The sequence below is a fragment of the Drosophila ficusphila genome, unplaced genomic scaffold, assembly GCF_018152265.1.
Source record: "Drosophila ficusphila isolate 14025-0441.05 unplaced genomic scaffold, ASM1815226v1 contig_414, whole genome shotgun sequence".
Classification (NCBI taxonomy): domain Eukaryota; kingdom Metazoa; phylum Arthropoda; class Insecta; order Diptera; family Drosophilidae; genus Drosophila; species Drosophila ficusphila.
This window is the reverse complement of record NW_025064328.1, coordinates 1134352-1148413: the sequence shown is the minus strand read 5'-3', so window position 1 is coordinate 1148413 and position 14062 is coordinate 1134352. Positions and strand designations below refer to the sequence as shown.

The 14062-nt window shown below is 41.9% G+C and overlaps 1 protein-coding gene across 1 annotated transcript; it reads left to right on the top strand.

Annotated features, from left to right (window-relative positions):
• Window positions 1-11939: 11939 nt before the first annotated feature.
• Window positions 11940-13368, top strand: LOC108095141 (mediator of RNA polymerase II transcription subunit 15). The gene is made up of 2 exons (XM_017196078.1): window positions 11940-12022; window positions 12092-13368. The coding sequence occupies exons 1-2, from the start codon at window positions 11968-11970 to the stop codon at window positions 13366-13368; spliced, it is 1332 nt and encodes a 443-aa protein (XP_017051567.1). The 5' UTR covers window positions 11940-11967.
• Window positions 13369-14062: the final 694 nt, after the last annotated feature.

The following is a 14062-nucleotide window of genomic DNA, read 5'->3' as shown; positions in this document are numbered from 1 at the left end:
CCCACCATTTTCCATTTCCCCAGCGATCGGCGGGATGGGGTAAAAGCTCGGAAAAAAGTGCAAGTTTGGCTCGGCTGGGGTAGCATTGCAACGTCGAACATTTACAAACAAATCAAATTTGCATCAGAATTTCATTTATCTTGTTTTGCTACTATTGTGTGGATTTTGTGCTCACAGTCACCGGAGGAATAGGAAAAGCGGGGGAGCCAAAGGCAGGGGAGGGCAATTCGAAGGACTGGAAAACAGTGCAACAGCATAAAAGTGAAATTGCATTTGGCCAGTTGCAAAATCAGGAATAACAAGTAGAATAGCTCTGGCCAAAGTGAGTCGGACTGCTGGCTTGGAATGACCTGTAAAAGCAGCTGGGCATATTGGATTCCAAATATATATAGGCATTGTATTACATTTTTGGGCCTTTGAAACTATTTTTCCATTTGGGAAAATAATTGTTTTTTTTTAGTTAATCGAAGAACAGTACACATATTTGGAAAAAAGTAAAATTAGGCTGTGTTCTGGGTAAACGTACAGCTTCTTATTATTGAAAAACTTTTGTGTTCAGTGTTATCGATTTTGTATTACATATTTTATTTCTACTTAATAAACTCCATTTCAGCTTGACTCAAATACAAGCCATGACTATTCTATAGCCTGGAGCTTGTGAACTTAAACGATTTCTACCCAACCCTCAACTTAAACGCCAACTCGGCCATTTATTAATGCCAAATGTTATTTCTTCGTATGCGGAACAAAGGGAAAGCGGCAATGAACTATGCAAAAAGCTTCCATAATAAATTGAGCCAGTGTCCAGAAATGACTTTAATGAAATAAAACAGTGTACGTTGTATCCGGAGACCAGTTTTTCTATTCTATTTGTGTGCAACAAAGTTAATAACCGTTTTATGAGTCTATTAAAAAGGGATAATCGCCGGGTTCAGACTGATGTCTGGGTCCTGTGCATGGCACTTATGTAAATGGTTTCGCAAAAACAGAGAAGTGAAAACAGAAACAGAAGCAGAAGAAGTAGAAGCAGAAGCCCCTACATACATCATCAACTAGACCAGCTTCAAACTAAGGACTCTAATCGCTTGGCCTTCCCATATGAAGTCCGTATATTACCAGGCCAAGCCAAAGCAACCTTCATCCCTTCTTTCTTCCCTTTGGCCTAAATGATCCACCTAAAATAAATAAACAAGTTAAGCGGTCAAGCCCTTGAGGGAGGGCAACTTAAAAATTGTTTTTTATTCGCTGTCCGAGCCTTTTTAATGATTATACACTGTGTAAATCAAACCGCCTGTGAAAGGGACCGAAAATTATGTAGATTAAGCAGCAACATAAAAAGGGTTCCACTACATAGTATATGTGGTTATATACCCGTGCATGTGTGTACAGGATAGATATTATTTATGGTGATATACGCCCGACAAACTGGCAGCATAATAAATTATGAAAATGCCACAAAATCTACATCGAACTTTTATTTATTTTTATTTTTTTTTTTGGCCAGTTACAGGTGGAGCGTGTTGCGGTCTAGGTAAATGCCCTTTTGTCCCCCTCTGTGGGGCAAAAATCAATAATCACCCGGACAGCAAACAAGGGACTATTTAATTAATTGTGTGCCTTATAAATGGTTCTCGAAATGAATGCTGCATGTGCAGCAACATGCGGCAAGTGCCAAAAACTTCCGTTCGCCCCTCCCCTTCACCCGCTTTTCGGGTTGCGGTGGGAAAGTTCTTAAATCTAACGGCTACGAAGCTAACTTCCCTTTCCGCTGGGCATAAATAACAGCAAAAGTCGTTGGCTCTTCTGCCAGCGGCAATTGAGCAACACGCATACGCCGCGTACGCCCAAAACTTTGCAGCAGCTGCCACTAAATATTAAACATAAATACGTATGTACATACGGCCATAGAGCTCCATATCTTTCTGGCCGTACATCTGCATATGCATAGTTGTAGTGTTGGCGGAAAGGAGAGCCCAGGACACAGGCAGGACCCTCAGAAACTTCCGCCAGAGGCAGCAGCGGCAAACACTGGGCTAAGTTGCTAACCACTTGGCTTCAGACCGGCGAGGGTAGCCACAAGGGAAGGCAATATCCCTACACCCGGAAAATTAGTACTCTAAAAGGGGTTAAATGCGAAAAAAAGGGCAGAGCATTACCCTTTTGCTCTAATAAAAGTTTATTAATTTGAAATAAAATGGGGTAATGCTCAACATACGTGCTAATTAAAATAAGTGGTTGTGCTTATTTTTAAGTGTATAACAACAAAAACATTCTGCACACATTTTCTATAATAATTTTTTATGATTATAGTTTAAAAAAAAAAACACCTAAAACTGAAGAATTTTTTGTAATTACTCTGTTTTGTATTAATTATAGCAAAATTCCTAAATATATTCAAAATATGCTGACTTTAGGGTTATATTTTTTTGTTGAGTGCGCATTTCATAACTCCAACTTTTCCGCCCGCCCGCTTCTATGTGCATATGTTTATGTTTATCTGTTTTGGGGCTGGACCGCAACGTATGCTGATGTGAAAAATATTACTTCCGCCACTGCGTTCGAATTTTTCATGACCCAGCCACTGAGGTCACCCTCGAAAGCAGTGAACAACCCGACCGGGAACCCCATTCGATTCCAGGAAATGGGGACTGCAGACGAGCTGATGCCTGATTCCATTAGAATCCCAAGAATCAGGAATCTAACCATCCGGAGAATGCAGGGGTCCTGCGGTTTTTAACCCTCGCTGCTCGGGGCATTTTCCGGAATTACCTGCTCTGCGTAATTAAGAACGGTTCGACAGTGTCCATTGGCTGCAAACATGGTCCGCATGTCTACATGTCGACTGCAGTGCCTCAGATTGCGGCTAGACGGCATAAATCTGGCCAATTGCTGGGGCAGCAGCTGCAATTGAAGGCGCTCTTCAGAGTCCTACCAACAGCACTTCAGTCTTTGCAATTGCCAAAACGAAGGGGTTCGTCTGGATGTTTGCTGGCTGGGAGATAAAACGGTTTTTCGTCAGCTGGCCCATGTTGGAAAAACAAATATTGCAGTTGGCAACCGGAAACAGGCAGTCAGGCAGTCCTACTGGCAAATGCCTGTCAGCTGGTTGGGAGTTCTTTCAAAATGTTTGGGAATCCATAATGCGAACTCTCTTTGCCCCACACATCCAATCAACCAATTAGATGGTAATGCCCCGGCCGGAGTTGCAATTTCCTCGTTTAATGCTCTGATTAATTTCGGAGTGGAAATCGTTTTGCGCATTCGATTGAATCAAATGCTTGTGGATTATCTATTTAGATTTGGAAATTCATGAAATTGCCAGCCACTCGGCGGCTGTCCGATTCATTTGCGTCCCTCTATGCGGTTATCCGGTTGTGTCCGCACTGCATGGCGTCCACTTTGCGGCAGCCAATTAAATATGCAACTTTTTGTTGCAGCTGCAAAACACCCAACAGCCTGTCGGCTGTGCAGGATATATTCGCGCTTACAATGTGGCACGCACTAAATTGCTAATTGACATGTAAACGCATCGATTGCCCATCAGCTCCACTGGCAAATTGATAAAAACACAGCAAAGCGAAGCTGCAACAGCAACATAAACCATAACGACAACGACGGACAAACAATAACAATGAAACGTAGATATCGAAAATGGAAAATTCAATTGTTGTGCAAATTGATTTCAAATGTCACATAAACGTCAAACTTTTGCGCTTCCCTGATGCTTTTTTCCCACCCAGCCCTTCGGTTCCCTTCCCCTTCCTTTCCTATCTCTGTGGCTTTGCACCACTAAGCCATCTGACCACCCGGCCAGCTTCCTTCCCCGATGATCCCGCCAGTGGCCACACACTAACAAGCTCCTGACTTTTGGTTATAGTTAGATAAATGGTCGGTCCGGGTGCGAGTGTGGCCATGAGTCTAGGTGAGCTCCAATCAATAATCACGTTCGCTTTGGGTCTCCGCAGCCGGCAACATGGCAACATGAAAAATGACGGATGCCAGTCGAAGTAGGCGGCTCTCTCGCAGGAGGGACGGGCAACCAGAGGACCCAATGGCCGGTTGACTTTGATTTACTTGGCCAGCATCGACAGTTTGACACAAATCACATCGCAAAGGCATTTTGAAAAGTCCAGCCCATGATAAAGTTGAAAGTTTGGCCGACTTTCGGGCAATTTAAGAGCTGTAACAAAAGGTACCACGTTTAATGGTAAATATGATAGGAAAAATTAAAAAAAAAATGTTTTCTAATTAGATAGGGACTAAGTAGATTACAAAAAAGTAATCAAAAAAGTAGTGTACCAAATATTTTCTAACTATTTTTGATAATTAAAACCATTCTTTAATAAGTTTAAAGATTAGTTCAGGAAAAAAGGTTTGCTAAGTTAAAACAATATGTGTAAATACAAAGATATAATATAAAGGTACACGAATTTGGAACAAATTTGTGGACTTAAGCAACTTTAGAAACTTTTCTGTTTTTTGCCTAGAAAAAGCTGAAAACAATATAGCGTACTGAAATCCTTTGCGATGCTGCCTAGTTTGTATCATATCTAAAATCCTGCATAAAAACAGGCTGTGCTGCAAACAATAAATGTCCGGCCTTTGTGGCTGAGCAAACTTTTGAAGGCCCTCGATGGTCAATATTTACAATCACAAAAACTGGGCGCCTGGATGCCACGGAGTCGAGTCCAACGCTTCTGCCGTCTACCTGTCGGGAATAACAAAAATCTGGCCAAAACTTCCATTTTGCGCCGCAAGTCAATGTCGCATGGCGCACTTAATCGTTATTAACGCCAACTTTTTGCGCACACGTGTGTGAAAAAAATCATAATAAATCTGGGTGTATATATGGCAGAGCTCAGAGGGCAGCCGAAATTGAAACGGAATCGGAGTGGAGCAGCATTGCAGATGAGCGGAATCACGTGCCGAAGATTTTCCCGACGCACAGTGACATTTTCCGGAGCCGGGAGCCGGGAGCCCGGATCTTTTGTCTTCTCCACTGAGGGGACTAAGCAGCAATTGGCTTTCATTAGAGCTACTAGATGCTGACGGGATTTGTCAGACATTTGTCAAGTTCGGGGCATATCAAACTTTTGTCAGCATATCAGCATGCCGTTCTCTTCTCCCAGCGAACTCAACTTTCCATTGTTTGAATTTCGACTGTTCGTCATGGAAAAGCGAAATTCGCGATAAATCTGCGGTCTACACACGCACATACACACACGCAAACACATGTGTACAGGTGGAAAGGGGAACGTGAATGTGCCCAAATCGTCCTTCGATGACAGGGACGCTAACCGGTAACTGGACTAGCCTCCAGCTAACAGTGTGTTCACAGATAACAATTCTTGAGTTTGTGAATGATAATACTAATTAGGTTTAGATCAAAAATCGTAAGCCTAAAATGCATTTGTAAATAAGAAAGGTGGAATTTAATTAAACAGGATTGTTTCCATTGCAAAACTCATTTTGGAATTAGTGGGCTCAAGTTGTTATATATTTTGTAGCTTATTTACAATTGCAAGAAATTCAACCAAACATTAAAACAACAAATGTATTTAGAAAAACATAAACTATCAGATTTAAGATGGTATCAATTAAAGTTGTTAAATTTTTTCAATGATTTTAGGCCCACTGTGCAGAGTTTTGTGGTTGACTTTGGTTGGCTTCCGTGTCATTTGGCGAGTGTGTGCCTGTGTGTGTGTGGGTGTGTTTGCAACTGTGGGTGTGAGTCGTGGCGACAACTTCATCACTCAATGGACGCGGTCGCAGCTTGCGATGACAGTTACAAATTATGATTGATTGGGGACAAATTCAGCAGCTCTCCCACAGATCGGATCTCCTTTTCCCATTGGCCAGCATTGTTCTCGCATTGCCGCCATAAATACGCATTAGAATTAAGTTGCATAAATTTCACATGGAAATCTGTTGAAATTTATTGCAAGCGTTTTAAATAAATTTAGATCGTCACTTCATAAATAACTCTGTTGGGCATTATTTTGCCCCGAGACGAGACTATTAAAATTTAATGCCTGAACGGGGCATTTATTGAAACGAGAACTCCTTCTCCACCTCCAATAAGCCAGTCCAGGCCGAGCAATCATAAATCATCTGGCCAGCTTCTTCAATACAGGACAAGACAACGACCAAAAAGAAACGGGAAAAAGTACGAAAATGAGAGCCATGGCCGGAAATGAGCCATAGCCGACTAAGAAATACCTGGTAAATAAGAACCTGATATAAAATGTATTATCTACTTTTTAGAGCAAACATTCTCATTTGTACATACATAGTTGCGCCTTTCGAAAACGTCATAATCGTACCTTTTCTTTATAAAATACGAAGAATTTATAGAATTATTTTATGACACCAGAAGGGACAAAAGAATTTTACTTATCCTGGTAATCAATGGGTACCGGGTACAAAAAGAAGCCAACTGACTCTGGGTCCATTACACGCTCACTTGCTTAGATAATTGCCAACGGGGAGGTGGGTGCTTCTGCGAAAATGGTGTGGGTGTTGCCTCCTCTTGCCGCCGGTTTAATCACCCCCGAAACTGGAATTTGCAGCGCTATAAATCAAACTGAAATAGTTCGCAGTCAGAAGGAGGAATGTTTCAGGAAGCACCCATCTGTTAGCCAAATCCCCAATCGGGGAAAATCGCATTACAGAGCTCAGCACTGCTGATAATTCTCAATAATTAAAATCATTTAAGTTTAAGAAATCCTTTTAGCTGACTTAACGGGCTCAGGGCACAAATTGAGTTTCGCTCGTTGTTAATAAATCATAAATTGCCATGGCAGGCGATGGTCTTGTCTACTCTGCCAGCTGATTGCAAAAGTTAAATGAACTTAAAGTTTCTCCTTTTTTTCGTGTTCTTTGTGTTTTAAGCGGCTTAGTGGGGCGTTCGACTTGGCCCAAAAAACTTGCTCGGCTTTGCATATTGATGCGGCATTAGGTGGCAAAAGTTGTGGCTGCGTTGTAGCAACAAGTTCGGCGGATATAACAACTATGGAATGCTTTAACAAGACGATAAACTGTATCGCGCATACGCACTGTGTGCCGCCTTGGGGCAGGCTGCACATTGACATTCAGAAGGCGTTCGCCGCAGATACGTATCTGTATCTTTTTGGCGGGGATGAAAAAGTAGATAAAGACCAAGGGAGTGACGACTGCGGCGGGGGTTTTTATGCCAGCCATAAACTTGCCGCCTGCATTTCGGTTTCGTTTTGTTTGGCCATTAGCTTTGTTTTGTTTTATTAACCATTGAATCCTTGCCACTTTGACTACCGCTATTGCTCTGTTTGCTCGCCATTGTTCTTGCACTAAATCAAAGTGTCGTTTGTTTGCGGCATGCAAAGGCCGCGCGGCAAATCAAACACGATCCCCACGGAATGGGAAAGTTTATCGGCACTCGGATTCAGATTCGGGACTGGAATCGGATTTTTATGTCCTCATTTTGGCTTTCGCATAACAATTAGCCAGCCAGCTACAATTCTTCTGCCTCGGCAGAGAAAGCCTTTTTCTGCTCGCTTAAAGTGCGGAAATTGGAAAAGGAAAATAATCAGAGAACAAGAAAGGAAGCTAGCTTCGGCAAGCCGAAGCTTATATACCCTTGCAGTCATTAAATCTGTGTAACAAAATACGTAAAGGCTAACAACATCGAATCTATGACGATTTTTCTATAATTTTTCCATATTGTTTATATGACAGCTATATAGTCTATATAGTTGTCCGATTTTGATGAAATTAAATTTGTAACTCAAGACTCATTAGAAAACTGTATATTCCAAAAATCATGATTGTCTGATGAAAAACAACGAGGGTATAGTTTTATTTCCCTTATTTCTATATAGATTTTTCGATCTTTCCTATGGCAGCTATATGATATAGTACTCCGATTTTTATAAAATTTTTTTCTCAATTTAAGAATATTTAAAAAACTTGATGTTCCAAAAATCATGCTCGTGGGATTAAAAACATCGACATTATAATTTTTTTCCATTATTTATATATATATTTTTTGATCTCTCCTATGGCAGCTATATGATAGAGTTATCCGATTTTGATAAAATTTAATCCGAAATTCAATAGTAGTTAGAAAACGCCATCTGGAAGAAATGAAGTCGATCTGATCAAAAACAACGGTATAAGAATTTTATATTTCAATCTCTCGTATTGGAGCTATCCGATATAGTCGGCCGATCCGGCTCGTTCCGACTTATATACTGCGTGCAATAACTACACACCTTTTGGGAAAGTTTCAGCAAGATAGCTTTAAAATTGAGAGACTAGTTTACATAGAAACCGACAGGAGGACAGACGGACAGACGGACAGACGGACAGACAGACAGACAGACAGACGGACAGACGGACAGACGGACAGACGGACAGACGTACAGACGGATTTGGATTCTGATCGTGATGCTGATCAAGAATATATATACTTTATGGGGTCTAAGGTGTCTCCTTCACTGCGTTGCAAACTTCTGACTGAAATTATAATACCCTTTTGCTCTGCAAGGGTATAAAAACAAGAGATAAACAAGAGTGAAATGAAAAAGATGAGCTTCATTTCCGTTGAAACGAATTAAGATTCCTCTGCTGTATTGCACACAATAATTTATGTATAGTATAGAGCTCTAAAGCTAAGTTAAATGCAAAGTTAAATTAGAACACATTTTCAAAATTTTAAAGGGTTATTTCTTCAGTTCACAATTTTATCAAGTATTTTTTTAATAGTTTTCTCACATTGTTACACTATTTTATTATCTTGCGAATCACTATATTTTCTGAAGCCAACCAACCCGAACGAATTGAATATATAGACAATTGAAGCCAAATCCATCCAACTTGAACTCGAGGGGATTTCCCCACAGACAAGTCCTGTTAGACAGTTGGAGTACCTTATCGCAGGATATATCCAGCGAGGAATACAAATATCAAATAAACGACAGCGCAGTGAACCGCGAATGCTGCAAAATGTGCAAAAGTACACAAAGAAAATTGCAATAACAATTTGGCGCAGACGAAAGCTCGAATAAAAAAACAACGCAAAATAAAACAGAAATATTTAACGAAAAACAGTCGAATTTCGGTTGAACTTGTTTTTTATATTTTGTTTTTGTCGCTCCTGGATGCACGGCATTTGCATAGAAAAATTCAAATTAAGCGAAAATGTGCAAAATGCTGTGAATGGATATCAGTCTGTCCCTCTCCCTCAACTGCCCCCGCTCCATAAGTCTGTCCCATTCGCACCCGTTCCCCAATTACTTGGGCAGGCGAATGCAACAAATGAATGGTCAAATAAAAGCAGGACAAAGAAATGGCCAGCTGAAAATGAGCAGCCAAAGCCAAGCAGTCGACAGGGATAACGAGTGGGGGAGATGGGCCGAGATAAAATGGGCAGCAGTCGAGTGGTTAAAGTGTTCGTCTAATGACAAAGCAAATTGTGTGCATTTGCCGGCACAACAGCACCGAAAAGTGAAAACGAAAACAATCCAGCAACTTGGAGCGGAATTGGAAAAGTTTTAAAGTTGTCTGCAGTCTTCCTGCTGCAATTTCGATTGAATTAATCATCGGTAGGCCCTCGTGCAACATCTTCTTTTTATTTCTTTCCATCGTTTCCAGCCACCCTGAACACTTTAAAATAACAATCAACATCGCTTCAGTTGCAACACGGCTAATTGTTGTTGCCGTTTGAGCTGCTTAATTAAGACGTCGACGACAGGAGCTCCAATTTACCCATTACTGTCTGAAGACACTGACAAAAAAGACTCTTAAGTGATTAATCCAAAATACGTATATCCAATAAGCAATTATTTAGTACTATGTAAGCTTGGCATTTTCCATAGTAAAAAAACAATGTAAAACTCTGAAAGGATTGTTAAAAAAAAAAAAAAAAGTTAGACAAACGATTATCACTTATATCGTATTTTTTTTAGTGCACTGTTTTTAATTTCCCCTCTCTCTGTCTATCCGCTTAACTTTCCAACCTTCCTTTTGTTTTTATTTGCATAGGCCAGGTCCGCAAACCCATCCGCATCCTCATGGAGTGTCCAATTCAAGGCATTTCAACGTCAGCGGATATGTCTTCGTGTTCTCCATACCCTCAGCTCGAATGAAGAATCAAAAATGCCACTTCAGCTCTTGTAAGCGAGGCATTGAGTCTTCTTCCTTTTGACACTTTCTGACTTCGCCCATCGATGCAATTTGTTTCCGAGTTTATCCCTTTACAAGGTCCGTACTCTGTTCAATCGCATTATTGCCACAGTCTGCTATAATAAGCGGATATTTACATTTAGGCCACAGCTCAGTTAAATAAGATGTAGTACATCTACAATGAAAAAAAAAAGTTTAATGTAATTCCAAAGAATTTCCCAAATTAAAATATTTAAAAAATTGTTAAAAGGTTTTGTATGGCAAAGAATTGCTTGTTTTTGGTTTCCTTTGTAATAATAGTTTTCAATTATTTAAAAAAAAATCCAATGTAAACTGACTAAAACTTTTATTGATTCAAAATCGGGCCTTTAATTTCAGTAATGTTTCTAACTTCCTCGAGAGCTACTTTGGAATGTGTTAGGGATGGAGAATTCCTCCGGTTTCACACATTTTTTTCGAGTAATGCCAGTCTTCCAGGCTCTCCTTTACATGCCATCACAATTGCCATTGTCCTTCTTGGCCGCCTGTCATCTCGTTTTTTTCACATTTCTCTGCCCGTTTTTGCTCTTCTTCGATTCCGTTTGCATTATGTCCTGGGCACTGCGCTCCTGTTTCAGCGGCCTGCATTGTTCGAATGTAAATTCCGCTGCCTTGAGTCCGCCCAGAGTTTACGGTTCGAAGAACTAAATGTCAACAGTTTTCATAAATCTGCCACTGGTGGTGGACATCATCAGCTCGGCAGTCCGCCCTCAAAGTTATCTTAAGTGCTCCGAGTGGAAACTGTCAGCCGTTCAGTTCTCGGGTTGGCTTGTTTGTCCGCTGTTTGTTTGCTGCTTGCTGACTCTTGGTCAATTGTTTGTGACAAGCTCTTTAAGATAAATCTCTTTTCCGAAGGGCTTTTCGAATTAAATTTTCACATTTCCCGAAGCAATTTAAAATTTCTCATTAGACGCTCATCAAAGTGCTTTATACATGAATAATTATTTTTGTTTACTTGTTTAATATTCTTTACTAGCAAGTTCCTGTCTTGTTAATTATAATTTGCCTTAGGAAGCGTACTTACAGGTCAATAAATAATGAAATTAATAAAACTCTCACTGTTTCAAACCCTTTGGCAGAGTGGAATTAGTTGTGCAACAATGCACAAAGACATTAAGGCTTATCTCTAATTAAACAAAATACATAAATCTCTTTGAACACCTGAATTCTGATTTTTTTTAGACTTAATCAAAGTTTCTGGGAATTTTAAGTTAGTTTCCATTAATGATTAAGTGGTTAAGAATTCTCGAAAATCAATGATGACTTGTTTTGCATTCTATGGAATTTCTTGGCAATTACTTTCCATTAGCAGAGCATTGTAATGCTAAGCACAACTTTCAACTTTCGCTACTTTTGGCCAAGCAGCCGAAAACACAAATTGGCCAAGGCTCGACCAAGGTGGCAACACAATAATATTTTATGGCCCGGCTTTCAGAGTGGCCATTGACAGGGTCCGAAACTAAACCATTGTGTCTCGGCAAAAGCCAAAGTTCCGTTGCTCGGAATCGATTCAGGGAAACCAGTTCTCGTGGACAGTGAACCGTCTTCTCGACAAGATTCCATGACCATAACATGTTTGATTCTAATCGGGTACGAGTTCAGTGGGGTTCACTGTGTTTTCACATTCCTAGAACATTGCCGAACATGAATCGTCAATGCAAATTAGTTGCGGACTGACCCAAATCGGACGGCCATAAAATTGGTTGAGTGGTCCAAAATCGGTTTAGTCGTAGCCGGGGCCAACGCCTAAAATATGTATTAGCCAGAATGAAGCTGCCAGTGCTGCTGTTGCTAATCCAGTCTTGGGCCCTTGTGGCCGGAGGTAAGCCCCACGTGAACAGTGATGAAGTGAAAGTACAGTGAATGCTTTGATGGCCTCTTCTCCCCACAGCCATTCCTGCCAGACACTGGCGTCGTGCTCCCAGCCATGGAGTCTTCAATGTGGATGTCTATGCCTACAATAAACCACGGATGAATTTGGCCTTCCGCCAGGGGATCAGCAGTCGCTCGGTGCAGGATCCTCCTCCGATGGACCACCTGCTGCACCAGATCTCCCAGCACAGCCGTCGATCCACCGACCAGAGGTCCCACTACAGAAACCTCGACCAGGAGGCGGATGTTGAGGTACTGCCGATGGCAGGACAAATACAGGCCAGCGAGCTGAACAAAACAATCGAGGAACCGGCCATAAACATGCAATTAATGCAGCTGCAAATGAACTCGGTTCAGCACGCACCGGAGAATTTATACTCGAACGAGTTCCATGTGCAGAAGGTAGGAACCAAGAAGATTGTGCAATTGAATACCCTGGCCAGCGAGGCTGAACGTAAACCAGTCGCTGAAGAAGTTATGGCCCAGAGGCAGCAAAAGCCGGAGCAGCCGGAGCAGCAGGAGCCGATGAAGGTAAAGCTGACACTGCCAGAGCTTCACGAGAACAATGCAGCTGAAACAGAAGCCGTCGTGACGGGGCAGAATAAAAACCGAAAGGACGAAGATGTCCCGGCGTCAAACGCCACGTTGACAGCAGCTGCTGCTGCGGGGGAATCTCCTGCAGGTGTGAAGAAAACTATGGCCCCGAGTGGGACAATTATCGATATGGCATCGACAGGAATGCAGCAGCTTGTCAGCCAGCCGACAGCGGAGAATGCCGGTGACACGAGCACAAAGGCCCAGTCCGGCAGGAGAAAAAACAAGGACGAAACGAGACAACGGCCACCTCGTCCCAAGACCAAGAGGAAGCAAACGCCAACAGGAGCCAAAGCGTCTAATGAAACTGATACAAAGATGACAGCGAGCCAAGTTGTCACTACCCCGATTTCTGGTGCTGCTCCTGCTGCTCCTCCTGCTGCTGCTGCTGCTCCTGAAAGTAACCCCATCCGGCGACCAAGTCCTGGTCCATTGAGAGTCAAGCAGCCGGAAATCAGCACGCATCGTCCTTTGACAACGAACGGCAAGAACAAGAACAAGAGCAAGGGTAAGGGCAAGGATAAACGGCGCCAGGGAACCCAGAGACGTCCAGCGAACGCGGCTGCCATGGAGGAGGAAATTGAAACTACGACAAATTGGTGGCAGATTCTCCCGTATGCGGAAATTAGAAAATTTTTGAATACGATTTACGATACCATCGCCGACGATGTTGACGACGAACGTGCCACGGATGATGTGTGAATCCAGGGGGTTTTTTTTTTGGGGTCCTGGGTTCACTGTGTTTATAGAGGGTCCGGTCGAACTGCGAATTGAATTTCCGCTGGAAGTTAACTTTGTGTCCTGATCGAATAGCTAGTAAGTGGGGCATGTGATTCGATTTTATTGGGTTGCTGGTTTATGGTCAAAATATTAGTTGCAATAAAATGGAAAATGGAAACTGATAAAACTGAAATTGCTAGGCGACTTTTAAATTCCCCAACTTTTGCGCTTTCACTTTCATTTCAAACCTCTGCCCCTATTAATCATCATAATTATCATTTCACAGTCATCAACGTCTCCATTTAATGCGGCAGGGTGCGTCAACAAAGATGACTTAATTAAAAGTCCCCCTGATCAGAAACAATAACTCGGCTGGGGCACTTAAAAAACCATCTATTCATATTTGAATAAACAAAATATAAAATAGAGAACGCGAGAGCCCCGTTCGGCACACTTCTAGTCAAATGACTTGCAGACAGCTTAATAGGCATTAAACCCGACCCCAGACTCTCGGCGTCGCGGGTTAAAGTTGAAAGTGGTCGGACGGCTTCCATTCGCGGCACAAAACAGCAAAGCAGTTCACGGCAGGTAAAGTGTGAATCGAGCCGACGTTAATGAGCTGAGAATTATTTTTTTATGGCTGCGGAATAAATATCACAGACTGATAGCCCCCGAA